Source organism: Apodemus sylvaticus, chromosome 1, assembly GCF_947179515.1.
Source record: "Apodemus sylvaticus chromosome 1, mApoSyl1.1, whole genome shotgun sequence".
Classification (NCBI taxonomy): Eukaryota; Metazoa; Chordata; class Mammalia; order Rodentia; family Muridae; genus Apodemus; species Apodemus sylvaticus.
The window spans coordinates 33,546,326-33,573,789 of record NC_067472.1 but is presented as its reverse complement, the minus strand read 5'-3'; the positions used below and the strand labels follow the sequence as shown (position 1 = coordinate 33,573,789).

General features: G+C 44.7%; 1 protein-coding gene across 3 annotated transcripts in view; it reads right to left on the bottom strand.

Moving 5' to 3' along the window:
• Glis3 (GLIS family zinc finger 3) overlaps nucleotides 1-21,391 on the bottom strand; it is a 426,372-nt gene extending 404,981 nt beyond the window's left edge. Inside the window, exons 1-2 of one of the 3 annotated variants that reach the window (XM_052187691.1) lie at nucleotides 20,736-21,391; nucleotides 6,555-7,038 (exon numbers count right to left, since the gene is read on the bottom strand). In XM_052187691.1, coding sequence (XP_052043651.1) covers nucleotides 6,555-6,942 — 388 coding nt within the window. In that variant the 5' untranslated portion in view covers nucleotides 6,943-7,038; nucleotides 20,736-21,391. Of the gene's footprint in view, nucleotides 1-6,554; nucleotides 7,039-19,220; nucleotides 19,307-20,735 lie in introns of those variants that run through there. The other 2 variants (XM_052187699.1, XM_052187709.1) reach the window with 2 other exon arrangements.
• Nucleotides 21,392-27,464: the final 6,073 nt, after the last annotated feature.

Here is a 27,464-nt window from a genome sequence, read left to right as displayed (position 1 = left end):
TGAAGAGACAGTGCCTCCTGCTCTGGCTGCTGTGCAAGGAATCACACAAGGAACCATACATTCCTATAGAGGACCGAGCCGCTCCTCCCATCATGCCTCACAATGCTAGTCGGAGTCCTGGGAAACTGTGAGCCAAAACAAGTCCTCCCCCTCTCACATCCACGATCTCTCTATCAAGTCTTTCCCCTCTCACATCCTCCATTTATCTATCAAGTATCTTGTCACTATAAAATACCTGCTGATAATCCCACAAGGACTTAAAAGCCAGGCAACCACCATCATATCCAACCAGGAAAACCTGACCTAGACACAGACCAGAGTGGGAAACTATGAGAAGCTAGTAAGGAATGTGACATCACTGACTAACGTTGACAGGAAACACAGTGCAGTGATCTGCTGACAAGCTCATGTCCACCCACAAATTACCTATTCCATCCTCTTCTTTTTCACGTGTGTGCACTCGTGCATGCGGTGTGCAGCCCAAAGGTTAGCATTGGATGGCGTGCTCTACCCTCTCCACCTTATTTCTGAGACAGGGCCCTTCTTTCTGAGCCTCAGGCTCACCATTTCAGCTGGTGTGGCTGCCAGGGAGCTCAGGGGATCCTCCAGTGTCTGCCCTAGCACACCGGGATTGCAGATACACACCGGGATTGCAGATACACACCACAGTGCTTGGCTTTTACAAGGGTACTACTGGGAGTCCTCACGCTTGAACAGCTTGAACACACACACACACACACACACACACAAGCATAAGGGATAGGGTAAGGGGAAGTCTAGAAAAACAACCTGAGATATGGCAAGAGTCACATGGAATAGGCTTGAACTTGCTTAGAGCTGTCTAAATTAAAAACCAGGGAGAAAGGGCACTTGGATTGTTAAGTGGAGAGTGAAAATAATTTAATTTATGGGTAAAATATAAAACAATAATGTCAAATTAATTTCATTGTGGACTGCATATTAAGATATAATTATATACAAGTGATATTGCTGTGTCTAAGTTAGCTTCCCAGTTATAATGAACACGTATTTGTGTATATAAGTGAAGAAGGCCAACTTGAAGATAAATGTCACTTTTTTTTGAGTGGTTAAATGTACTTGACACAGATAAATGCATCAAAATGCTGAAAAGTCAAATCTATTAATTTATGTGGAATGGCACATGTCTGTAAGCTCAGCACTTTGAGGATACTGAGGCAGGAGGATCACTGAGTTCAAGGTCTGTCTACATACAGAGCTCCAAGCCATTCAGAGCTACATAGGGAAACCTTGTCTCAGAAAAAATTTAATCAAGTAGTTATTTAATTATAATAGAACACAGTACAAAATAATGTAAAGCAACAAAAACAGACAAAGAAAGCAAGCAAACAACAACAAAGACCAAAATCACTGACATTGAACAACTAATTTTGATCATTAAGAAGTAGATTATTAAAAGACTAGTTAGTTTAAGTAGGGATGACTGGATGAGGCTCCCAACAAACTGTTTAAAAGGGAAAAATTAGGGAAATAGTCCTTTTTTTTTCTTCCTGCCTTTTATCCTTCCTTCCCCCTCTTCTCAGAAGGCAAACTCTAGTCAGAGCTGGACTGAGGCGGCCACTGTGCAGCCAAGAGGAACACTCTGCTTTCTCAGGCCTGACAGCAGCGCAGGGCTGTACAGCACAGCCAACGCTGACACAGCCTGAAGAAAAACAGCCTCCTGACAGGCCCTGGGCATCGAAGGTGTGCCAGCTGAGCGTCTCTTGTGTTTTTATGGTGGCCTAGGGCCCACAGAAACACCTAGAAGCCGTGTTTATTAAGGAGTTAGGTGTAAACACTTAACAGCATTTATCTACTAGCAACTTATTAGTTGCTTTAAAATGTAATATTCATAAATTAAAAGAAAAATAGCATACCTGTTTGATTTTTTTTCCTGGTTTTTTGAGACAGGGTTTCTCTGTGTAGCCCTGGCTCTGTCCTGGAACTTACTCTGTAAACCAGGCTGGCCTCAAACTCAGAAATCCACCTGCCTCTCTCTGCCTCCCAAGTGCTGGGACTAAAGGCCACCACTGCCCAACACCTGTCTGATTCTTAAACAAGCACCATTTCGGGAGGGATGTATGCCTGTGGTATACAAGGCAGATGCTTCCATCTCATTGTCTGTTACAGCTACTTTTTTTCCAAAAATTGTGGTAAAATGGCCTAGTCATTGGCCATTCAGTCTTGGCATTCAGAAGGCAGAGAATGCCCCGAGTTCAAGGCCAACCTAAGCCATAAAGTGAGTGCCCAGTCAGTCTTTTGAGACTCTCAAAGAAAGACCCAAATGTTAAATAATAGTTTTTTTTTAAATAAAAAATATAGCCACCAAACACCAAAACTTTCTCACCTCAAACCAAATCTCTGTACCCACTGAGTGCCAGCTTCTCATTTCTGTTGCCCATGTTCTTAGCAACTGCCACTGGCTCTATAAACTTGATTCTAAGAACTTACATAACAGGACTCATATGATGCACATGCTTTGAGGATGATATTGTCCATTTAGCACAGCATACTCAACGTTTACGTGTTAACAGATATGCCAGAATCTCCTTCCTTTTCAAGTTGCGTCTCTTCCACACATCTTCGTCACACGTCTATGCTTTCATCTCGTGATGGGCACTTGTGTATCTACCTCTGGATATGGTGAATAATGATTTCAGGAATGGAAATAAAAAGTGCTTGCTCAGACTATAGCTTTGCAAAGATCACCAAAAGGAATATAATGACATCTACCATGGAAAAGTATCCACCTCTGCTAAGCAAAGAATGCTCTGTAATGCTCTGATCCTTTCACAAGGTAAAGTTCTCTAGGACTCCTGGCGTTCACTGTGGCATGCCACTGACCCCATGTCATCCTTTGGAACGTACACCATAGGATGTTGAAGCCGCTTTTATCTGTGTTTCTAGGTTAACGGAATATAATCCTTAGCCAATAGAAGTAACATTCACCTCTACACTTCCCACCAGTCTTCCCTTGTAACAATCACTGAGAGCTTGAAATCTCTGGATACAGTCTCCAGTTCTGAGAGTCAATGCAATCACTCTCTGGGCTCAGGAAAGGAAGGCTCTTTCTTTTTACTGTGCAAACTGCAGGGCTGCAATGCAATGAGGCTCTACCTGTGGTTAATCTTGTGCGAATCTACCTGGACTACAAGGTGCCCAAATGTTTGGTAAGACATTATTCTCGGTTCATGTTGGGGTGTTTCTGGATGAGATTAACATGCACATCAGCGGGCTGGGGGAGGGGAGTGCCCCTCCTTGGTAAGGAAAGTCTTCCAATCTTCTGATGGTCCGAGCAAAAAGGCCGATCCTTCCCCTACGTGAGGGGCAACCCTTTCCTGCTTTACGCCTCTGAATTAACTGGAACACTGGTTTCTTTTTCTTGCCTTTGGACTCACACTGAAACAGTGGATCTTCACCTGTCTGGAGCCTGCTCGCCTTTGGACAAGGGCTTGCCCGTCAGCTCCTCTGGTACTCAGTTCCTCAGCTCAGACGAAGCCACACTTCTTGGTGCATCACTCCAGACTCTTAATCTATTGCAAGTTCTGTTGGCTCTCCTCCAGTGTCAGCGCTGATAAAACTCTACAACTCCAAGCCACACGGAGCCAGGTAGGAATCTGCACCCTCACCCCCTCCCCCTCACCCCACCCCCTTCCCCCCACCCCCCAACAACCACCCACCTCCCACCCCCTCACCCCCCCCACAGGCTTGACCTGTGCTTCTCCCTACCCAAAGCAAATGCTAGAAAGCTCCCTTGTGTGTGCACATGCATGCCCTGCCAGCTCAGGCATGAACACTCTCTCTCTCTCTCTCTCTCTCTCTCTCTCTCTCTCTCTCTCTCTCTCTCTCTCTCTCTCTCAATCGTGCGTACAATTGAGGACATTGCAAGGCTAGCACCTCACCTATCAAATGTGTGCTTAGAGATCCTGCTTCTCCCTCAGCTCCACCTATCACCAGGACAGGGAGCCCTCTCAACAGGACAGATGGTGTTAGAGAGTAAAGTGTAAAGTTTGTAAAGTTTACTGTGCCAAGTGCGGGGACTTGAGTTCCCCAGCACCCATGTGGGTGCCAGGAGGAGTGTGCCACATCTCTAACTGCAGAGCTGGGGAAACTAAGATTAGAAGAGACCTGGTCACACAGGTCCAGCCAATCAGTGAGCTCCAGCTTTCCTGTCTTTTTAAAAGGAAGTCTAAGAAGTTGGAAAGCAGCTGAGGAAGAGACCAGCATTGCCCTCTATTCTGCACATCTGTACACACCTGTCTGCACACGTGCACACACATTCTCACACACAAAGGTTGCCACACTATTCTGAGTGTGTTCCTCTCTCAGAGAGCCCACTGAACTTCATTCTGAACTGCCCATATATTTGTCCGAATCCTCAAATAGCCTGAGGGGTGGACAGCTCAGGTCCAAGTCTTCCGGAGCAATTGATCCCCGACAATATGGGTTTGATAACTATTTGTTGAGAAACGTTCAGACGAAGCTTAAGCAATCCTAGGCCACTGGTTATTGGCTTAATTTATGAATTCCAACAAGATCTGAAGAAACAATTCCGCCACTTCTGGCCTCACCAAGACCACTGGTGGTATCCAAGATGCAGGGCTGAGAGGAATAACTTCGGATTGTCCCCAGCTTCTTATCTGTGAGAACTCAGTTGCGTTCCAAGCAGGGAAGCCAGGCACTATCTGCTAGCAAAGCCTCAGGGGAAGAACTGGGAAGCGGCACTTGCTCTGCATGCCTTACAAGATACACTGGCTCCGGTGACTCACTCAGTTAAGCTCACTTAACCCAAATTCTGAAGCACACTCAAAGTCATAATTATGACTTCTTCTATCACAGTAATACTGAGAGCTTGAACTCTTTCTTAGTGTCCCCAAAGAGCTTGTTCTCTTTGGACCTCTATCAGTTAAGTCACCGTAGCACACACCCTGGACTGTGGCGGGCAGTCTCTGTCCATGTTGGAAAGCATCCTCACCTGCTGCCTGACATACGTTATATGAGAAACACAGGTTTTTAATATTGTCATATAACCATTGCCAGTCATAAGGACATCCGTGGCTATAAAAGGAAGCTACAGCTCCCTAGTCAAAAGGAGCTGAGAGGTGTCGCTGGCCCAGTGCCTCTAAAACCAAACAGAAGTTTGGTAGGAAGAAACTCAACATTCTACACCATGGGCCCAGTAGCCCAAGACTGACAGACTATTCTAGAAAAGGCCCCCAGGCAAACTCTACCTGAACTTAAATACTAGTACTTCTAGGAAAACAAACAACTCCAAACAGAACTTAGACTAAATATAAATAATTAAGAAAAAAGAAAGTAAGAGAGCAAAAGAGAAATATAAAAGCCCCATGTATGTTTACTGTTGTGGGTTTTTTTCTTTTTCATCTCTTCATTTATGGCCAAACACTCCATACTCCAAAATACACAGACACTAAGACAGATAAGTGTCCGCTATTCATTACCTCAATTAACAGGGTTTAATACGCACTGTCAAAGTACCTTAAGAGTGCCATTTTGCATTAAAAGCTGTGGCTATGTAGGATATAAGCTCATTTTCCTCCAAGCCTATGCACACATACCATCTGTAATGTAAATAAATCCATTAAGGCCACAACAGTTAGCTGTTAGTCTTCAACAACTACTCTTTAATTTGAAATATAGGATAATCCAGTCACTGCTGAATTAACCACACATGCTGTATTTCAAAGTAACCACATTTACTAGTCCCTCACCAATTTTAAATGTACATTTAAATACATGGCTGGGACAAAGCTTATTGGTAGAGCAGTTGCCTAGCACGGCACCGTGAGCCCATGGTTTCAATTCCCAGTATATGGGGGGAAGTTATGTATTGTTTCATCTTGATTTCCCTCTTTTGATTTCCATCCTAAATTTTTCTTTTTGTTTTTTTGTTTTTGTTTTTGAGACAGGGTTTCTCTGTGTAGCCCTGGCTGTCCTGGAACTCACTCTGTAGATCAGGCTGGCCTCGACCTCAGAAATCCGCCTGCCTCTGCCTCCCAAGTGTTGGGATCAAAGGCGTGTGCCACCACCGTCCGGCTTAAATTTTTCTTATTAATATTTACTGACTCTTCTTTTTCCTGGGTACTAGATGACTCCTTTGTGATCCTCTCCTCCTGAGCACAGTCTTTCTTCTAGTACTTCTAACACCAGCTTTGATTCCGGTCAGGTCCACCCCTCCACCGCCACAAGCCAGTGCAGAGCCACACGCCTGCAGAAGACGGCCTTTTCACCCGGCTGCTGCCCTGTCAGTCAGTACCTTCCTCCCTCTCTCCTTTTGAAGCTGATTTGCTTTACCCTCCACCCTGCTTCAGTCCCTAGGCATCCACACTTGTACCTACTGCTTACCCACACAGTCAAATGTACCCACCAGACCCCTTCGCAAGCATGAGACCATAAACCTTGCCTCTAATATTGAATTATATGTATTTTTCTATAGAACTTGCTAGCAGTCAGCAGACACAGGGCAGATGAAACGTTCCTATTTTGAAAAGATTGTTACTACCTAACAATCCTACCTTTCTCGGGATTTGGAGAGAAGGGGTCTCCAAATTCTTGCTGCTTTGGCTTTATGGTATGCGATGCTGCCGTGACACCAGCCTGGGTGACCTGGAACTGAGGCTTCCCGTTGGTGAGTAACTGTCTCCTAGGACTCAGGGCCGGCAGATGGATGGGGCTCGTGGCTATGGTGCTCTGAGGAGCCATCCCTGCTCCCGAGGACATTGTGAGGTGAAGACTGTTAGCAAGACTTCCCAGAGTGGGGCTCGGCGTGCTGACACAGGAAGAGGAGCAGGGGGTGCCTGAGTGGGCTCTGATGGCAGGGATGTGCTGACCACCAAGCAGCGCAGGCCCCTGGTGGGATCTTGATGTCCGGTGGAAATTCATGCCACATGACCTTCCAGTCATTCTGAAAGCCCCGGGGCCACACTGATCAATGTCCAATGGCACTATTGATACCTTCAAGGCCAGTCAAGTAAGGTATCCATGGGATAGGTGATAAGTCTGTTTAAAACAAAAACAAAGGCAGGCATTGGAAATGGTAAAACTGAAAATAAGATACAGTGATTTTCCAACTTGAATAGCATTTATACTGAGACAAAAAAAAAAAAGGAACACAGCTGGCAAACTGGCTTCTTAGGCTCCTTGGCAAGGGCTCTTCACTTCTGCATTCATGGGAGGCTTAGATTATGGATCACTGCATTGATCTGGGCCTTCTCGATACGGTGCTCTTGGCAGCAACCACCAGGCCATTGACGACTGCTTGCAAAGGGAACCTACTCATATATTTTATTTCCGTTACAGTATATCTTTGGAAACTCAGAACACCACCCTCTGTGAGCTGTGAGATTGAACTTTTGAAGTTTCCAGTGAACAACTGCAAAGAAAACACACTGTTCCTTCTGAGAGGAACACTTTCATAGTGCCCAGATTTGCAAAAATCTAGGCATAGGAATACTACTTTTCATATAGCCTTATTTTTAAATAATTACAGCAGCAGCAGAGCCTTAGATCCATATTGATCCTGAGTTATGGAGATAGAAACAGATCAATGCCACAATACTCTACTTTCTATGTGAGGGTCTGGGATAGGAGAACACAATAAACAGTACCTCCTGGAACTTGAGAGAAGGGAACTCTCTTAAAGGGAGGATACACAGCATGTTCAAAAGAAGCCCTACTGTGTTGCCTTATATACTATACTGTTGGGGATCCTCCAATGGGAGCAGGAAAAAAATGTACTAACATGTCTACAGAATATCATACTCTATTCCTTCTATGTGGTGACATCAATGCTTCCTGGTTCTAAATCACTAAGGGAGGCTCTTCCCTCCCTAACGAGTCACTCTTCGCTGTGGGCGCAAGGAGGTGGCCAGGTGTCAAGGTGCCACCTCTATGATGTCTGAAACATCTACAGTCTGTCTTTCCTAGAGACAAGATAGTTGTGGGAAGCAGACACGGCTGAATAAACACAGAAAATGAAGACCAAGACTCATCATAGGCACATGGCCTCAATAGGATGAGTCTCAGGATTGTCCCCTGCATGCCTGTGCTACTTGGGGTCCTGAACAAATAGTCTCAACAAGTCTCCTAAAGAAATGACTGCACCAGTCATCCTTCCTAGGAAGACTACCAATGAAATAAAATGTTTTCAAGGAAATGGTTTCTTTCATCCCTTTAGGAAATAAAAAAAATAGTTGAATGTTCACTACACTTTCCATAAAATTCACCACAGGTGCCTGTGCTGAGACTCTTTGTATGTAATTTAAATACAAAATTTGGAATGCACTCTTTTTTTTATCTTGCCGAAAATTCACTAAAAACTATCTCTGGCATCTAGCAAGCACTCCCACTCTCCCTCCACTGCAGGTCTCACACAGACAAGTATCCAAACCTGCATGTGTGAAGTTCATTTACAATACCGTAAGAACAGAGACTGCTATCAAACTGGCTCTAAGTCTGTTCTTTTTTGACAGTGGAACACACCCCACACATTGTCGGCTGTGTGTGCGTAGTGTTACAGCTTATTACCAGCCACTCTCTCCCTCTATTGATTGACCTGGTGCAAGAGTCAAAAAAAAAACTTTATCCATTCACCACTCATTCATGAAATAGTGGTTTCTGAGCTCTCTGAACTTTTGTAGGAAGCATTTATTCATTACCCATCAAAAGGGGAAAAAAGCAAATAATTATGCCATACGGACAAATTTTTGGATCTGAAAAATGCTCCAAAATGACTGGAATCACTTAAACCACATCCAAGCGGCAAGTGTCAGCAGAGTTGTAGACTGTGGTCATTTATGTTTTCTTTTGTTAGAAAAGAGTCACTTTTACACCAGTAAAAGTACGTACAGTTGTCATCAAAATCTGGATCAAAATCGCATCACTAAGTGTTGCAGCATCAGGCTCAGTCGTTAAGAAAGAAGAGTTGACAAAAAGTAAACTCAAAAGTCAAGAACATAATTAAGCATCAGACACTCACACCTGTATTATTACGTGATACCTATTTTGCTTTTTTGTTATAATTTGCATTCATATTTCAAACAGCCTTAGGTTTAAGGAAGAAAAAAAATGTACTTAAAAGACAAAGAAGCAGTTAAGAAAGTGAAGAGCATTTCTACGTTAGGCAAAAAACCGCCCACAAAATAGAAGAAAAGCAAACCACGTGGGAAATATGCCTCCAATTCCAGTTTTCGTGTGAATTACGTCAACAGAATTGAGCATTAGCTACTAGTACATAGAAATCAATGTTGTTTACTCACAGCATAATATTTTATATGCTCCTGCACTAAGCCATTGATCACAATCTCATGTCAAGCCCACAGGGTAACAAAGGAGTAAACCACTCAGCTTTAGGTAAGACTTGGGCTTAGGCGTCAGTGAGGAACACTGGAGAAGTTGAGATGCTGAGACCTACCCTGGTAAGTCACAAGCTTCCCGAACTAACAATTCTCCATTCATAAAAACCTGACCATAATCACTAGGGTCTCTTGGAATTCTGGGGTTTTTTTTCCTAATACTACAAAATTAATAGATTTTTTTTTTTGTTGTTTTTTGTTTGTTTTGGGGGGAGGGATTTTGTTTTTGGTTTTGGCTTTTTTTGTTTTTTGTTTTTTGTTTTTTGTTTTTTTGTTTTTTTGTTTTTTTGTTTTTTTGATTTTTCAAGATAGGGTTTCTCTGTGTAGCCCTGACTCCTGGAACTCACTCTGTAGACTGGCCTCAAATTCAGAAATCTGCCTGCCTCTGCCTCCCAAGTGCTGGGATTAAAGGCAAGTGCCACCACTGGCTGGCTAAAAAGGATTAATCCATTTACTATAATAACAAACTGATATGAAGATCCACATTTTTAGCAATTAAATCTAGAGGAACTTTGTAGCCACAGAAGCAATAACAGGAAAGACTCTACCAACACAATTCAAGCAACAACAGGTACATGGGAGGGGACAATGGTAGGTGAGAGGACGCTCCCCTAACACTATGCACTAAGCAAAGACAGCACTAACCAGAAAAAAAAGGGGATGTAGCATTAAATGAATAGTCTAAGGAGTTAAAAATGACAGCTAGCAGTATCCTAAACTTAATCAGGATATTTCCACTGAATGGGCTTCTTTTCAACAAAGATGTCTGCTTATAGTTTATGTTTTCATGTTGTATTTATATCATGCGCATAAACAGTGGCCACAGAACCAGAAGACAATGTCAGATCGCCTGAAGCTAGAGTTAGAGACAGCTGAGAGCCGTGTGGGTGCTGGGACCTGAACCCCGGTCCTTTGCAAGAGCAGCCAGTGCTCTTAACCAATGAGGCAGCCCTCTAGCCCCCTCTTCCTATTTAAAAACTTTTTCAGGCTTTCTTTCCCTCTTGTCTTATGACCAAATACTCTACTCAAGACTACCAATGAAGTGGGGAAGTAATTTCTAAGGGAAAAGCAAATAGCATCCAGAAATATAAATTTCGGATGTTTCATATCTGATGTTTTGCCATATTTAGATTTTTATACTCCGTGGGTACTCACAATGAAATGTTCACTCTGCTAATGAGTTACTACATCTTTCCTTTCCACCACTTTCAAACTCTTAAAACATACTCCTGTAATCCAGGTCAGGGAGGAAATGACATAATCTCCAAGGAAACTAAGGTAAAAAAACCATTTCATAATGCCACTCGTTTTCTGAGAAAGCATTAACTTCAATCAAAATATAAAATCCTGATTCCACCTTCTCTCCAGGGCGCCAGGCACTGCTCCTTGTGCATTAAGAGATTAAACAAATGAAACAATGTTCACTCATCCATTTAAGAAAATTCCAGAAACAACTTCCATAGTACCTATTTACAGTCAAAGGCCCTTTCTTAGTAAATATCATTAATAGACTCATCTGGAGTCATAATTCATCTGATGAGCCAGTTAATTATTAATTTTCATACATCATTTCATTTCCTTAAGGCTAGATTTAGCCTTTGTTATATTTTCCATTCTTTATGCTGAAAGCATTTTTTATCCTGAACCAAAAAAAAAAAAAAAAAAAAAAAACAATTCCTTTTACCAAAGCACAACATAGCGGTCAGGGAGCAAACTGATCCTGAATATGATCATATTTACATATATGGGTGCCATTACGCTATGTGTATGCATGTGTGTGCACATGTGTGTGTCTATATGTGTTTAAGCCATCTATGACATGCTAGTCTTTTCATTTTCCCCCTTTGGGTTAACTATTGTATAATTTCATTAAGCTCTGTCATTTCAACCTCACCACCTGTATCATTTAATAGGCTCATGCTATTCTCCTGGGTTTCTCCTCTTACAGCTTTTGTAGCCAGAAGAATATAGAAATGAAAGCCCTATTGATGGATAATATAAGTATTCTCATGCACAGCTTCAGTGTGAAGCACATTTTGCAATTTAATCAAGGACAGATAGAGCTGAATGTTCTTATATCCCAAGAGTTCATTTCAATAAGCAGAATGTACCTTGTTCTAACACAGGTGACTGACTCCTCAGTAAAGATTGTATAAACAAAAACCAATCATGTAAGTCATTTTATTGGCAACAATATAAACACAGCTATATTAGATGTCACCAATAAATCAGAATGATTCTTGTCTGCAATTTCAACAAGAGGAAAGTGCAAACACGAGTCCATGAGGCTGGAGGATATTATGGAGGAAATGTATCAGATGTGGACAGTGCCATTTCTCTAGACCAAAACTGGAAGGCCATATGTTGTAGTGAACAGATTCACAGCAAGGTACAGTTTACTCCTTGTGTGGGTTCACAACTGTACTCAGAGTAGCCTACAGAGCCACAGAAGTTACACCAAAAGAAAGCTAACTCATGGGCTGGTGAGATGGCTCAGTGGTTAAGAGCACTGACTGCTCTTCCGGAGGTCCCGTGTTCATGTCCCAGCAACCACATGGTGGCTCACAACCATCTGTAATGAGATCAGATTCCCTCTTCTGGTGTGTCTGAAGACAGCTACAGTGTACTTACATATAATAAATACATAAATAAATAAATACATAAGTCTTTAAAAAAAAAGAAAACTAACTCATATTTGAGCGCTAGAGCAGAAACTCAAAAGAAGCGTGTATAGATCTTTTCACTCAAGTATCCCTAAGGCCTAATGTCACCTATGAGAAGAGTACCACATTTATCTGAACATTAGTATGTACCAACGTTACTCAAACAGTACAATCACTAGTAACACAAAATCAAGTGAACCTCACACTGACACTAATTAGTAAGACAATGAGTCATTTCACCAGGTAGTTTTCCAAAGGCCGCTTAGGAAAGACACTATAACCTACATCAGGGACTCTCCCAAAATGATCTCTGATGTATCTGTGGATCTAAACTCCAAACTAATTCGTGATCAGTAGATTTTAACTATTCTAAATTTTGTATTTGTAAGTTGTCTCTAAAACGAAGACAATTTTTCTCAAGCATATGGACTAAAGTAACTGACAATGTAATTTAACTTTAAGTCTATAGCTGTGAAGTTCAGTATGGGTAGTAAGCATGGTCAAGGCAGAATTGAAAGGACGAAGAGGAGACAGAGGGGTAGCCATCTAGCGCAGGTATCCATTCTAGTTAGTCTGAACATCAGAAGCAAAACTCTGAAGATCCACACAGTGGTTAGGATGACAAGGACAGTGATTCTAGATGGGCAGAAAATCTGACTCCCTAAAGAGACAATGCAGGAAACAGTGAAACTACATAACTCCCCCCATCATCCCCCAGAATACATTTCTACACCTCTGGGTTTCTACAGGACTTTCACAGCCTCTACAAAATGCCATTGGGTTTAGCCCTAGAGAGAAATGTCTTGTTACCTGGCCTCAGTCTTTAATTCAGTACAGAAAAGTCTAGAAAGCTGTGTTCTTACAAAGAATGGTCAATCCAAAAAATAGTCACCATCATAAAAAATTAGAATGAACTTGAAACCAAAAAAAAATTTTTTTTCAGCACACAAAAAAAAAAAAAAGCTCAGAAATGAACTCATGGACTGGACTAGTCTAGGTTGGAATATACTGACTTCCTAAGGCCTAAATTACCAAAGTACTCATTTTAAAGACGTGTTCTACAAACTGGGCTGCTATCCACTGATGGCCTGTGGGAAGGTAATTTTTAAAATATATAAAACTCAGTAGGGAAAGTATTTTTTAAAATAAATTAAATAGAATAGACAGAAATATATTTGAAGCCATCAAAGTACATGAGGAGTTATATTCAAGAAAGGTTGCAGGTTTACGTCTCTGTATGCAGATAGTGCATTTTGGATAAGATACACACTGTGTTTTATGGTGGGTCATGCAGCTAATGTGAAATGAAACCTAGTGTCTAAAACCATTTGGACTCTGCTGACCCAAACACCCATGAATAGCAGCTGTTGGGTATACCCAGAGTTAAACAAAAATAAAAGAAATATCAAAACAATGTAAAATAAAGAAAAGATTTGAAAGTTTGACATTTTGTTTGTTTTCATTCTATGCAGCCCTGACTGGTCCTGAAACTCACCAGAGATCAGGCTGGCCTTGAACTCAGAGATTTGCCTGCCTCTGCCTCAGCTTTATGTTTTGCTGTTGTTTTGGGTGTTGTTGTTTGGTTTGGTTTTGTTGTTGTTTATTCAAAACAGGATTTCTCTGGGTACCCTTGACTATCCTAGAAATTCACTCTGTAGACCAGGCTGGCCTCAAACTCAGAGATACTCCTGCCTCTTAGTCTGCCTCCCCAGTGCTGGGATAAAAGGCCTGCATCATCACCAGCAAAGCTAGTTTTTTTTTTTTAAGGACAAACACTACAAAGCTACATTTCTAGCACTGCTATCTATCACAGCTCATTAGACAGGTGTGATGAAAAGTAACTCGTGAGCAACTGACAGGACCAGCACCAAAACAACCCACAACGGGCTCTAAAGAGACAATGCGGACATGACGAGTACTAGTACCGGAAACTCTTTAGAGGACCGGGGTTCAGTTCCTAGCACCCACCTGGCAGCTCACAGCCGTCTAACTCAGATCCAAGGGATCACAAAAAAACAAAACAAAACAAAACAAAAAAACATACCCTGCCTTCCAGACCTCAGGAATGCATGTGGTAAATAGACATACACATAAATATCAATAACAACTATTGATCGGTTTTAAATCTTCCTGGTCACAGCGGGTAGATATCTATTCCAAAAGTGAAGCCATATCCTAAGAGTATAACCAAAATACGGGATTGGCTGTAAGTTAGCATGGCTCCCATCTTTGATAACTACGTTTTTCGAAATGTGTTCCTAGTATGAATTAACTACCAGATCCTGAGATGAAGAATCTGAAATGGAAAAGATGAACTCATCCCCTATGATGTCACCCTGAATTAATTACCTGCACCAAGTCCCCACGTGGTCACCATTTGAGACACAAAGGCTTCTTCTTCAAAAAACAGAAAATCAGGGACCCTGGCTGAAGCACATTCTTTGCAAAGAAAATATGAAAATCCGTCCTCACACAAAGAAGTCTGCTTGGAAGTGAACTCTGCCTAAATGAAGAGGGCTCTTTGTCCTTTAGCTAGTGTAACCTACCACGCAGTCTGCAGAAATGGTATTTGTAAAGCTGAAAAACCACAATTTTCTCTCAAAAGGGTACGAAACAGCTACCTGCAGAAGACAGTGGAAGTACGATTGATCAATCAGTCCAAAGAGTAGAGCTTGTTAAAGAATTTCTGTCACATGTGTAGTGAGCGATTTCTCTCCTTTACTGTAGTTACTGCTTAAAAGTAACCAGCATAAGTATTTTTAGTCACTAGTAGTCAGACTTTTATACAAGTTAATTCTGTTCACTGACATCAGGGAAGAAGTATGAATGTCCACAACAATGACTAGGCCTTTACCCAACATGACAACATATTTATTAAAAATTTTTTGTTTAAACCTTCATGAATGACTCAGCCAAGTTACAGACAGGAGTGGAGTCTATTGGTCATGCTAAAAAAAGGCTGGGAAAACATTAATCTACTTCTTCACACACAAAACCAGCAAGAGTCGTCCTCAGCCCTCGCCTCTGGGTGGTTTCTGTATACAGTGTTCAGCAGGCCTAGAGATGAAACCTAGAATCTCTGGCTCAGGAGTGTAAAAACCACTAATGTTCAGAAATGCTGGTCAACTGATCAAGGAGCCTTGGACAAGGTCAGATCTTGTGTTCCTGCCTATCTGCCCATCTATGCTTCTGTAGGGCTTACTGCCCATGAAGGGAGGCGCAAGGCTTTCATGTTCTTGGCCTAGAGATCACCTAGAGATCACAGCAGACAAGAATGGCCCCATTACTTTCTTCATCTGAAGCCTGCGCTCAGCTGTGTGACGTCTCTGAGATCCAAGCCCTTGCAGACAAAGCTCCTGATGTTTGTTCTCAAGAGAGAATATTACTGGATTGCTGCTCTTACACACTGCCTTGAAATCTGCCTCCAGAGTTTCCAAGAACCCTTTCTTTTTCCATAGTATAAGTATGGACGAGGGCACAAATGCAAAGGGCTGGATTTGCATACGTGTGTGGAAACCAGATGACAACCGTTAAGTGTCAAACCTGGCAATGCAGTCCACCTTCATTAAAACAAGGTCTCTCTTGACCTAGAAACTTAGAAGTTAAGATACACTGGCTGGCCAGCAATTCCCATGGTCCCCTTCCCCTGCCTCTGCACTCCCCAGTGGAGGCTGTACAGGATGCACCAACACATGGAACTTTTTTTTTTAACCTCAGCTCTAGGAGTGGGATTCTGTTCACGCTGAAAGGCTGGGAAAGCATTCATCTATTTCTGCACGTGGTCCTCATACTTGCAAGGCAAGTGTTTTACCAAATGAACCAAAGCCGCTTTTATTTACTCTCAAGCCATTTTTTATGTCCTTTACAATCCTACGTTGGTCTCTATGTCCCTTATCTGTCAAGGGGGAATATTCACCCTATGGTGTACCACTCATGACACGACAGTAAAAAATGAAAACTGTACATCATAGTCTGAAGCACAGTGCCAGGAACATAAAAGAACCCTACAAATGTTAACTACTTTACTCCACACACGTCTTTCCATTCACAGTCCTACCATTCTACAGGGAAACATGGCTACTTGCCTGCTTTACTTCCTTGTCTAAATTCTCACTGAGTTTTGTGGTTAGGTCAAATCTATCTTTGAACTGCCCCAAGCCCTTGAATTTACAGACTGCCATGCATTGTCCATTTCACACCTGTCTTATACATATACTTCAATACTACCTTTAAACATGTGTATACTTACTGCACTTGTACTGTTCATATTATGCAGAATATAAATGAAATATATCATAGTAGCCTGTTCTTACTTATCATCTGAATAAATATAGTCTAAGTGACATACGATCATGCAATTTAGAGTCCCATGCTCTGTGACCTGTAGATCCAGTTTAATTACAGCTCCATGCGTTCTAGTCTGTTGCTTCTCCGCTCTCTTCCTTTTCTTCAAGTACGAAAAACTGACATGTAAATCTTACTCCTTCCTCTGGGTAGACACATTATTGTTGCCTGAATCGTGACATTCTAGGGGTCAATTTTCACAGTCAATTCAGGACTAGAACCAAGCTCCCTTTGCTGTGGGGTGTTGGCCCCTCAAACCAGGGCTACCAATGCATACTCTATAGCATTTTTCCTGCTCACCTAGAGCCACACCAAGCACGTTACTCATATTGGTACAGACTGTCACCAGGTACAGACATGACCCATTTTCCCCTTAATTCTATCAAATTAAATAATGCTTGACTACTGTCTCTAAGCCGAACTGTTCCCATCTCCTTTCAAGAAAATAAATTGTCTGGCCTACTGTAAAGTTGTGTGCATATCAAACAAAGCTAGAACTATCCCACAGCAGGAGACGCTTGTTCAATTCAGGAACATGAGAAGTTAGGGTTCTCAACCTTTCTGGTTGACATTGTGGTGATCCCCCAACCATAAAATTGCTTCATTGCTCCTTTATAACTGTAATCTTGCTTCTGTTATGAATTTTAATCTAAATATTCGATGTGTGACACCCCAAGGGGTCACAACCCACGGGTTGAGAACCACTACCTTACAGAAGGATAGCCACTGGAAAGGTCTGTGAAAGATGTTCCCTGGAGGCTGACAGGTTGGTTGGGTCCTGTTTATGAAGCCAAAAAGTGTGGTCTTCCATAAGGATTTTCTTCTACCCCAATAAAAATATTGGCCTGTGTGTCAACTCTGCCTAAAATGGGCAACTAGGAAAACTTGAAACTTTGGCATGTTTTAATTCAGTTCATCTTAATACCATGTTCATGGTTTCATTTTGTCTCTTTCTCCTTGAATAAACATTGTGTTTTCATTACAAAGACTATCTACGTGCCTTTTTTTTCCTCCTGTTACTTCAGTCCTGATTGAGTTTATGAACCAGGCAGAGTTAAGCCTGCATTGGCACCTTATTTATAGTATAACTTCCTCTATAGACAAATAATTGCAGAAACACAGGAAATGACTTCTCCACAAAGGATAAGAGTGGGCTCTGGTGCCTCTTCCTGGATCAGCTGCTACAAAATCACTCTTGCCATCTTGGAGAACTAAGATGAACATCCAACTCCAGAGATAACTATGACAGGAGAGGCCAAGGTAGACAGAATGCCCTCAGGCCTACTTACCAAAAGTAAAGAAGGGGAGGGGGGCTAATGAGAGAGAACTCCTTCCTGTCCTCTGAACTTGAACGGCCCGACCTGACCCGTCAGTCACATAAATAAAGGCATAGCTTGTACAAAACATCACTTCCGTTTATTCAACTCTCCCCATTCGTTTTTTTTGTCAGGCAAAAATTCCACCCACTAGGTAGACTCCAGAGTCCATCCAAGGAGAGTTACTTCCCACTGGATAAGGGGAAACCAACCCCCAACCAACCCCAGGTATCCAACCTTTGCTAACCCTGGAAGAACTACAACTTTGGTAGAATCACTAATAAAATTGGTGGAAACATTGGAAGAATCCATGACTTGAAGGCCACTCTACCTGAATTGATCTCAAGGCAAACAAGGGGGGAGGGAATCAACCTAGAGCACACAAGATTAACTACTCTGAAGAAGGCCTGAGTCTTCCTGATTGGAAAGAAAAGACTTGTACTAAGTACCAGTAAGAACAGGAATAAAGCCTCCTTCAACTCAAGGGGGAGGGTGTTGGAGCTAGTCTAGGTGAAAACTGAGGCAGATTCTAGAAAAGGCATTAAAGGTCAGCAGTTCTCACTAGGGAAGAAAAGGGGGCAGCGGCGGCAGGGGAGGGAGCGTGGGGGGGGGGGACGGGAAGGATGCCCTCTCACACAGTTTTAGCTTTAGATCACTTGAAAGTTTCCAGGCACAACCTTCATTGTTTTTCTGCAAACTTTCGAGGTTGCACCTGCTTTTGTGTAGCCTCACAGGAAACCAAAGAGAAAAAGGAGTAAGATTTTTAAACTAATACAAATTCATTTTTACAATGAATCAAAGTTCCTAATTTAGTCTAAAAATTGAAGTGTAATGGGCATGGAGACATTTAGGGAACCAACCGGGCCGGCTACTTCCCAATGAAGAGATCATGACTCATCAAAGCTTCACAACAGACACAAGAGAGTTTTGGATTTGTCTTGAGTTCACCTTCAGGCCAAGAAATGCTCTCCACTAAGAGCGTCAGAGCGGCAGTGTTTTTTCCTGGATGCTTAGGTTTGGCAACAACAACAACAACAATAACAAAACGCTGAGTCTCTAGGTCTTGCTTTCCCCAGGTCCTATAACCCAATGAGAACTGGTCCACTGGGGGAAGCCAAATAAACTTATCTTTCCTCACCAACTCTAGGGCCACCTGAGACCACTACCCCCAATTCAAGAGATGTTTTAAGTCCTAAAGCTCTAAGGAATTGGGAAGGGGTCCTCTCCAGGAGAGAGAGAGAGAGAGAGAGAGAGAGAGAGAGTTGCAATTGCTGGAGTGCAGTCCCTGCAGGCACTGCTCCAAGAATTCCGGAAGTGACCCCCTACCCTCTATCCCAGGGGACCTAGGGGATGTCAAGAAAGACAAGCCAGGAAGGGAGCTACACAGGGTAGAGGAGCCAGGAGTGGCAGAGGGCCTGCGGGTCCAAGACGTGCGGCCCGGGGCAGCGGGTGAACCACCCTCCGGGGGTCCTCGACACCCTCCCACTCACCCCACACCCACACACCTTTGCCCCGCAGGGGTCTTGGGTCCTTGCCCCGGGGCTCTCCGGAGGTAAGCGAGGGGTGGGTCCGGAGGTGAAGGCTCCAGGGCCCTAGGTGGGGCTCGCTGCAACCCGGCCGCCCCCGCTCCGCCCCCTCCCCCCCACCCGCGGCGTGTCAGCCAGCTAGCGAGCGAGCGAGGGAGCGAACGCAACAAAACAAAACAAACTCGTGCCGGCTTCCTGTTGTGCAACCTCTACTGAGTAAGTGAGGGGCTGAAAGGCCGCCGCCAGCCGCCAGTTAGGAAGCGGAGCTGCGGGGGACCCTGCCCGAGCACCAGGAGCCACACTCGGGTACACATGGCCCTGCACTGTGCCCCTGTCCCGACCGCGGGGGCGACTGCTCTCCCCGCCCCCACGGGTGTCGTTTTGCTGTCGCCTCCCAAACACACTACCAGGTCTAAGGACGCGACCTCGCTGAACTCTTTTGCCAAAAAAAGAAAGAAAAAGAAACCTCCAAAAGTTTCCTCCAGGTACCTACTTGAATCATCCATAGGATGACAAATCCGCCCCGGTCAAGGTTTTCAGACACTTGGGTGAGTTCCTCGTCCCCCGGGTGACTTGTCAGCTCTAGTGAGTAACTTGGAACTATTGCTCGGGGCAAGGTGTGTGTCTAAGAGAGCCAAAGGCTCACTCACGCTTTCCAGAAAGTGGTCCCGACCGACTTCAAAATAGACATAGGGTCATTTATAGGGATCGGAAGCCTTGAAGCGGGACTCGAGACAGACATTTCCCAAACAGTGCTGACATTTTGTCCCCGGCCCATAAAAATGTAAACGCGAGGTGACAAACCCGGCGGAGAGTGCTGGTGTCTGAATGTGACTGCGATTTCGTGACGTGGGAGAGTACAGTTGAAAACTTGGCGACTGCGGGTCGATGCACTCCTCCTAGTTACTGTGCCCCTAAACCCGAGGACCTCGCTGAACAATGGGGACACGAAACTTAGATGAGACGCAAAAGTGGAAAACAGCCTTCGTGGTGCTCCACAAACACGTGGAAGTCTGAAAGACAACTACAACCCCGACTGTGAGCTAAAGACCTCAAAGCCACCCCATCACTCCCCACTTTGCCAAAGTTTCCCGAAGTGGGACCCCGGTGTGCCCCGATTGTGTAGCCTTCCGGTACCTGCACATTCTACCAAAAGGCACCAACACTTTCCCTCATAAGTGAAACTTCCACACCTTGTTGGTTTCCTTTCTGTCTACACTCCGTGCTCTTAGACAACTGACAGCCAGTTTGAAGGCTAAAGGAGTATCCTCATCAGCCTCGGTAAGGTGTGCCTAGGTCCCTAGAAGCCTGTGAGTCTAGGGGAGTTGGGGTGCTCTTGTCCCCCCAAACCCGCGCGAATGCCACCAAGCCGGCGTGCAGAAACTATTTCTAATCCGGACTTTGCGTCTCGGAGCTTGACCGCCCCCACACTCTCCAGCGCCTTCTCTCCCCGTCCCTTGCTTGCTGAACAAAGTTCCTATGGCATCCACTTACCAGGTAACCGGATTTCCACAACAAAGCTAGGCGAGCGGGTCCCTTCTCCCGGCCAGCCCTAGCGTGACAGCACTAGCGACTCGTGGGTGGAGGCTGAGCCCCTCAGCGCTCCACGCGGGCTCTGCCTTCTTCGGAAAGGAAAACTCTCATCCAAGCCCCCGATCCGGAGCGCGGAACCGCGGCCCGAGGGCCGTGTGTGTGCACGCGCGAGGTCTGCGACGGCGGCGGCCCTGGGAGGAGGAGGAGAAGGAGAAGGAGGAGGCAGGGCAGCCGGCCGACTCTCCGCATCAGCTCCCTGTCCGCGCTACGCACAGACACACTCCAGTCATGTCTTTTACAAAGTTGAGAGGCGACTTGGAGCCTGGCCCGGGGTGCTCATCCTCTCGCTGGGCCGAGGGTGATGCCTGGAGGGGCCGGGCTCGGGATGCTGGCTGCCTGAGCTGGGTCGAGGCTAGCTAGAGAGCGCCGGTGCGAGCCTGGACCCGGGCCCGCCGCGGCCCCGAGGTGCGCGGCCCCTGGCGCCGGTGCCCTTGCGCGCCGCGCTCTGGGCTGCCCCGGCGGCGCAGTGGGGACGCGGCTGCAGGGAGAGGGGAAGGGGGAAGAGGGCGGGAGGGAGGCTGCCCGGCGAGGAGTGTGGATGTGTGTGCGGCCGCGAGGGCCGGCCCGCAGCCAGCTGCTTCCTGAGTGTGAGCGAGCGCCGGAGGGGGCGGGGAGGGATGGGGGCGGGCTCCTGGTCACCAGGCCAGCCAGTGTCTCCCTCTTGACGTTCGCGCGTACAGGCTCCTTCCCATAAAACTCCAGAGCGGGTAACCGCGGGAGAGACTCTTCACCTTTCTGGACCTATTTGTTTGCCTTTTTAAAAAAAAAAAAAACTAAAAAAGTGTCAGCCCTTCAACGGGACCTGTTGTCAACTCCCACGGAACAAGAGAGAAATCCTTGTAGTAAAAGGGGGGGGGTGTGAAAACCGAAAAGTGGTTGAAAAGAAAAGGAGGGGGGACCCTAATATGTGGGATTGGATGCTAGTGGCAATTCCAAAACTGGCTGTGGAATGCAGAGAGAATGCGTATGACATCTTCCAAGGGGTAGAAGAAAAGGGGGTGGGGTGGGGGAAGCCTTCAGTTTCATTTGAAGGCTGACTGGGAGGAATAACCACACCCACCTCGCAGACTTTACTTGTGTACAGTGATACTTTATCCTTAGAGTCCAACATACCCCAGCTTTCTCTCCCACCTAAGCTGCAGCCCTTCCATCAGGCTGGTTCAGAGCCCCCAGAAGCCTGTCAGAAAAAGACCTACTGTAAGTAGACCCACTGTGGATTGCCACAGAAAGCAAAGACTTCCAAGCTTAGAATCGAATGAGTCTATTACAGTTGGCATCCTCCAGCTAGTCCTTTGTACAGTGAATCTTGTTCTATTCCTTTGTGGATGAAATGAACTAGGTGCCACAGACACTTAGAATACCTCTAGGCTGGGACTGGAGAGATAGACAGCTCAGTCAGTGAAATGCTTGCCTTAAGAGTGTGGGACCTGTGTTCAGACCCCCAGAACCTATGTAAAAAGTCAGGCATGGTAGTATACACTTGAAATTCCCACACTGGTTAGGAGTTGGGGAGGGTTTGAACAGACAGATGCCTGAAGCTTACTGGCCAGCCACTCTAGCAAAATCAGTGAGCTTCAGGTTCAGTGAAAGATCCTGTCGAAGAGTAAAAATATAAAAGGAGAAAGGCACCTACACAGACCTCCGGTCTCCATGTGCATATACACGAACATGCAACATAATAATATACATAGAAAGAACTCCTCTGGTCCTTAGAATCTATTCTACTCTCATTCTAGTAGAACATAGCATTATAATAGATAGACACCACCCCCAAGGACACAAATGACTTAGGCCAGAAAACCAAACCAAAAAGATAGTTGGCAGTTTTTGTGTGTATCATTTCAGCAGAAGCATTACTAGGTCCTAATCTGTGACAATAAGGAACGTCAGCAGGAGAAACCTAGTTTTCACGATACTCTTTCCTTAGACCTTACTGTGATCTTCGTTTCTTTTGGAGGGAGACAATACTCTATAAAACACTACGTGTCACGGAAGGCAAGGGAATCAAACAGCGAGCACTGTGCTTTGTCTCTGTTGGTTTCCGGTTCTCTTTCTGGACATCATCTCCTTTTAAATACAAATGTCCAAGCCTAGGATGGCAATAGACGTGTTCAACCACACAGAAGAAAAGAAAATACTCATAAAATGAAGCATACAGCAGCATCACAAAAACAAAGAAACCAAACGGTGGAAATGGCCAGGATTATTCCATTGTGGCTAGTTATTGCAACACGCCTGGCATTCACGTAACAACCCATCCTCGTGAACGGCAGCCTTTAGGAGCAGAGCAGGCTGCTAAAATTCCAAGCATCACGGGAAACTCTGCTCCTCAGACTAGTACGCCACTCCCCAGGCTAAAGGATGAAACCCGGAAGGAAGGATGAAAAAAGAACAGTCAGGAAAAATGAAAACTTTGCCAGTGTTTCAGGTAATGTTGAAACGCTGTGGTTTGGATGTGTGGGGTGAAAAGACGACGTTGTCTTGGGGCCTGGAATACAAAACAAAAAACTCCTGAAACTTCTCAGACAATGGGAATAGCAAAGCTATAAGAGAAACCATCTAGTGCCATGCTTCAATACATCCTCTTGGGGATGAGATAATATGGAAGTTACAAGTCTTTAAAGCCATTAGTGTAGTGTAGGGAGCCCCAAATTTCCTTTGTTATTTTGAGTCCAAGAGTGGGAATGGCATTTTATTTTGGTGGCATTTTCATGAGTCTCTAATATTCCTGATGTTTACCACTAAATAAGCGCAGTGCTTGGGAAGGGAGCAAGAATGCAGATGCACAATGTGTTTCTATCCCGAGAGTTATAGTAACCCTGGCGTGCCACCAGATCAACTCTAGCGTGACTCAGAATGAAATCTGTGCTGATTCCAGATTGAACAGGTCAGAGGAGAGGGACGAGAGACAGTGGGAAAAGAGAGTGATGGTGGTCAGAAATGGCACCCTTCCCTCCCCATGAGCCTCCCCATCTTTTGTCCTTAGGAATCATGCCTGGAGACCTTTCAGCCAGGGAGGTGGGAACTGTGGCCCAGCCAGCATCCTCCCTCTCCAGAGACCCACATTGTATTAATCTCAACCGCTGACTCAAGACAAGTGACTCAGCAGACAGCGCCCTGTGCCAGCTCAAGCGTACTTAATCTGTCCCGAGCATGGAGAGTAAAAGAGTTACTCCTGGCAGGCTCTGCTTATGGGGAGATGTTACTTAAGACCTTCCTTCACCCTGGGCCTGGGATAGAGCAAAACCTCAAGGCTCTTGAGTATATCACCTCATCATTCCTCAAAGCCACGGAATGGCCATTAGTAATCAGAGTCTAGAAGCAAGGAGAATGAGGTTCAGAGAAGTTGAGAGAATTGCAGGCACAGCTAAGTTTGCTGGCCCAGAATCCTTAGGTTCCTTCAACGTTATTGCTCTACAATATGACAGGATTCTCTCTGACTGTATGAAAAGCACAAGAAGGTCCCATCAGAGCTTCTTTCCATTGCTCTGATACAACACCCAATACAAGTAAGGAAGAGGTTTGTCTTGGTACGATCATGGAGAACTCAAGAGAAATGAATGTAATTGCTCAACTTGCTTTCCTATGTGTATAGGTTGAGGGCCCCAGCCTGTGGGCTAGTGCAGCCCACATTCATGGTGGACTGACCTTTCCTCCTTTATAAAACATTTGTGGAAATGCCCTAAAATACATACCCAGAGGTTTGCCTCCAAGGTGATTCTAAATTGAGTCAACAATGACAATTAGTCATTACATGAGTGTGTAAAGTTCTTATAATCGATGTTATTGAACACAACTAAGTGTGCAGGGAGTGTGGAGGACACAGGGATAACTATCCCACACACCCGCAGGGAAGCATGCCTGCTTGAGCCGGTACTCCCAGAATGGTAGAGAAGCAATCAGAGAAGCCTCAGAGAGTCACAGAAGGCGCAGATACTGCGCAGCTACAGACACAAGGCTAAAGTCAAAACAGAGGCATTCACAACCATGTGGCTACAGCCATCGAACCCTCCCAAGGAGAAGTTAGCAGCAGGATTCAGAACTGTTATATGTGTGTATCTGTGCTGTCTATCAGCAGTAGTCTGTTTACAAACTTGCAAAGAGCGGGTAGCAGGGCCCTGTTCCTGTAGAGTAGCCAGAATCAAATCTGAACTCTAGCAGGCAGATAAGATGAGCTAATAGCACCAGTAACTGCATGCCTAGCTATTAAAACACAAGCACGCACACACATTCACACTCCGGCTGACAAGAGTCCAGTCAGGTAGAAATGCAGTGGAAAAAGTCAGTGTTTGCCAAATTACAGAAGAGGACTGAGTGTGTAAGATGGAAAATTCCCATTTCACCTTCCGGCACGAGCAGTGCAAATACCAGAATACAGCAAATCTCATATTATGCTAGCCATGTTTGAGAGGGGCAAGAAAATTTGAGTTATTCTCACCACAGGTGTCCTATGCTAGTCCTGTTGGTCTAGACCCATCAGCCACTGATACAGTTTTGTTTTTTTAAGTTCTCACTTATATATATTATATGCACACCAGAACACTCTTTCTCTTCTGAGGCCAAAACTACATCAGAGACTAAAATGTAAATGTATCAACTTCAAACATAACTGACCAAGTTAAGCAGTTTTCTTGATACAGTGCCTCTCCGAGTGCATTTTTTTCTTCCCATTATTTTATATGCTTGTGCATCTAAAATTATGCAGTGATCAATGGACTATCTCCTAACAGATTCCTGAGTGCTATTTGCAAAGGGTTAACCCAAGTAGAAATGAATCGGAGATGTATATAGTATTACATAATGATTCTTCTACTACTCAGCGCCAGTACTGGCTGCTTTCAGTGTTGGGAAGTTAATTCCCTTATTGAGATGCTGTCTTGTCCGTCACAGCCTCCTCGTGTATGTCTTCCAGTGGCTGGAACATACCTTTCTTCATATGCTCTCCACAAGCTCGGACACACAGAAGTGCTGTGAGCTGCTAGTAAGTAATGCTAATCAAATGAATGGCTTTATTAATGAGGAACCGGAAAGAATGGCTTCCCATTCACAGCCATGGAGGCCAGCACTAACCACTTGCCTTTGTCTCTCTAATCATTTCAATCCTGTGAGCGAGTCTAAACATCTGCCCACTCGCTCAGCGTGCCTGGGCTCTGTAGCCTTTTGTTTCCCTCATGAAGAAAATTCAAAATCTCCACATCAGGCTTTGTGCTTGGAGGAGTTCCTGGCCTGAGGCCTTCCCAGCTGATAAACACACACTGGTCACTCATGAACAGGCCTTGGGGTTCCCTACAGAAAAGAAAATGAATCCTAAAAGAGATGAGAGTCAGAGAGGAAAAAAATAGGGATGAGTAGTAGTGCAGGGAAGCGGAGTTTCTGTTAGAGATGTCTGAAGAAGAGGAAGGCAAAACTAGGGTCCCAGCTGTGTAACCGGTGACAATTAGGCTCTGAGGAGCAAGAGCCATTTGTTGGCTTCTTTGAATGCTTCCTTAATTTGCCTGCAAATTAAGTTTTCATAAGCTTGGAAGCCTCCTCTTCCTCCAAAATTGCTGTGACTCTGGCACTCAGAAAGGTCTCATCTGTAGACACTTCTGTTCTCTTGTAGTTAAGTAGGAGGACGCGGGGTGTGGCTTTGTTGTCAATTACTCAAATGACCAACTGCCCCAAAAACATACCTGTTTATACTGAGAGTGTCGACCTCCTTTGGGCCAAGCGTACTCCTTAAATGGACAGCCCCACTTGGTTCTCCTACCCAGCCCAGTGAAGTCAAACACAGTACAATTTCCATTTCACAGGTGAGGAAACAGGTAGAGAGGTAAAATACTTTCCCAGGGTCCCGGCGCCTGTGGGAGTGGCCCACTTCAAACACAAGTCTCCCCTACTCCTTCAGGGCTGCTGAGTCAGCCTCTACCTAAAGTTTCTTTGTTCATTCCCTCAGGCGGAGTGTTGGAAGGAGGGTGGACTTTGGAATCTGAAAACCTGGAAAATTCAGCTCCACTACTTACTAGAGGACTAGAGGTTGTACCCTGGCCCATTGAAGACTTCAGTTCTGCTATCTGACGCTTTGTAAAGACTTGGTAGGAACAGAGCCTCGGAGCCTTGGGCAGATAAACTTGTGAAAACTGGGGTTTCCCAGTTGGTGATGGGCTCAGTATAATGGCTTCAGGGCAAACTGACCCACTCCCCTCCCCAGCTCTTAGGAGTGGCTTGAGGATTCTAAAAGAAATTCTATTTAACCTTGTCAAAGAGGATGGCTAGTTAATCTGGCCTTAAGCCAATCATTACAGGACATTCCCTTCCATCTCTAGGCCACAAGGCTGGCTCAAGAACAGGCTTATGACCCAATTTGGACTGATAGGTAGGAAAGAATGTTTTTGGACAGATTCTAGAAGTATCCCTTCTTCCTATGTGCTGTGGAGAGATACTGAGGAAGAAGTGAAACTGCCTTCCTCAAAACCTGCAGAAAAATCTGATGCTCCTGCAGAACTGGGTTACAGAAAACATGTGCCTAGCCCTGGGCGGGTCTCTCCTGATCTCCACCTCACCGCCTAACTCTCTCATATACAAGAACTATTAAATTCCTTTTATTGTCTTTTATACAAGTACCAACAACCTATAAAAGCTCCTAACATA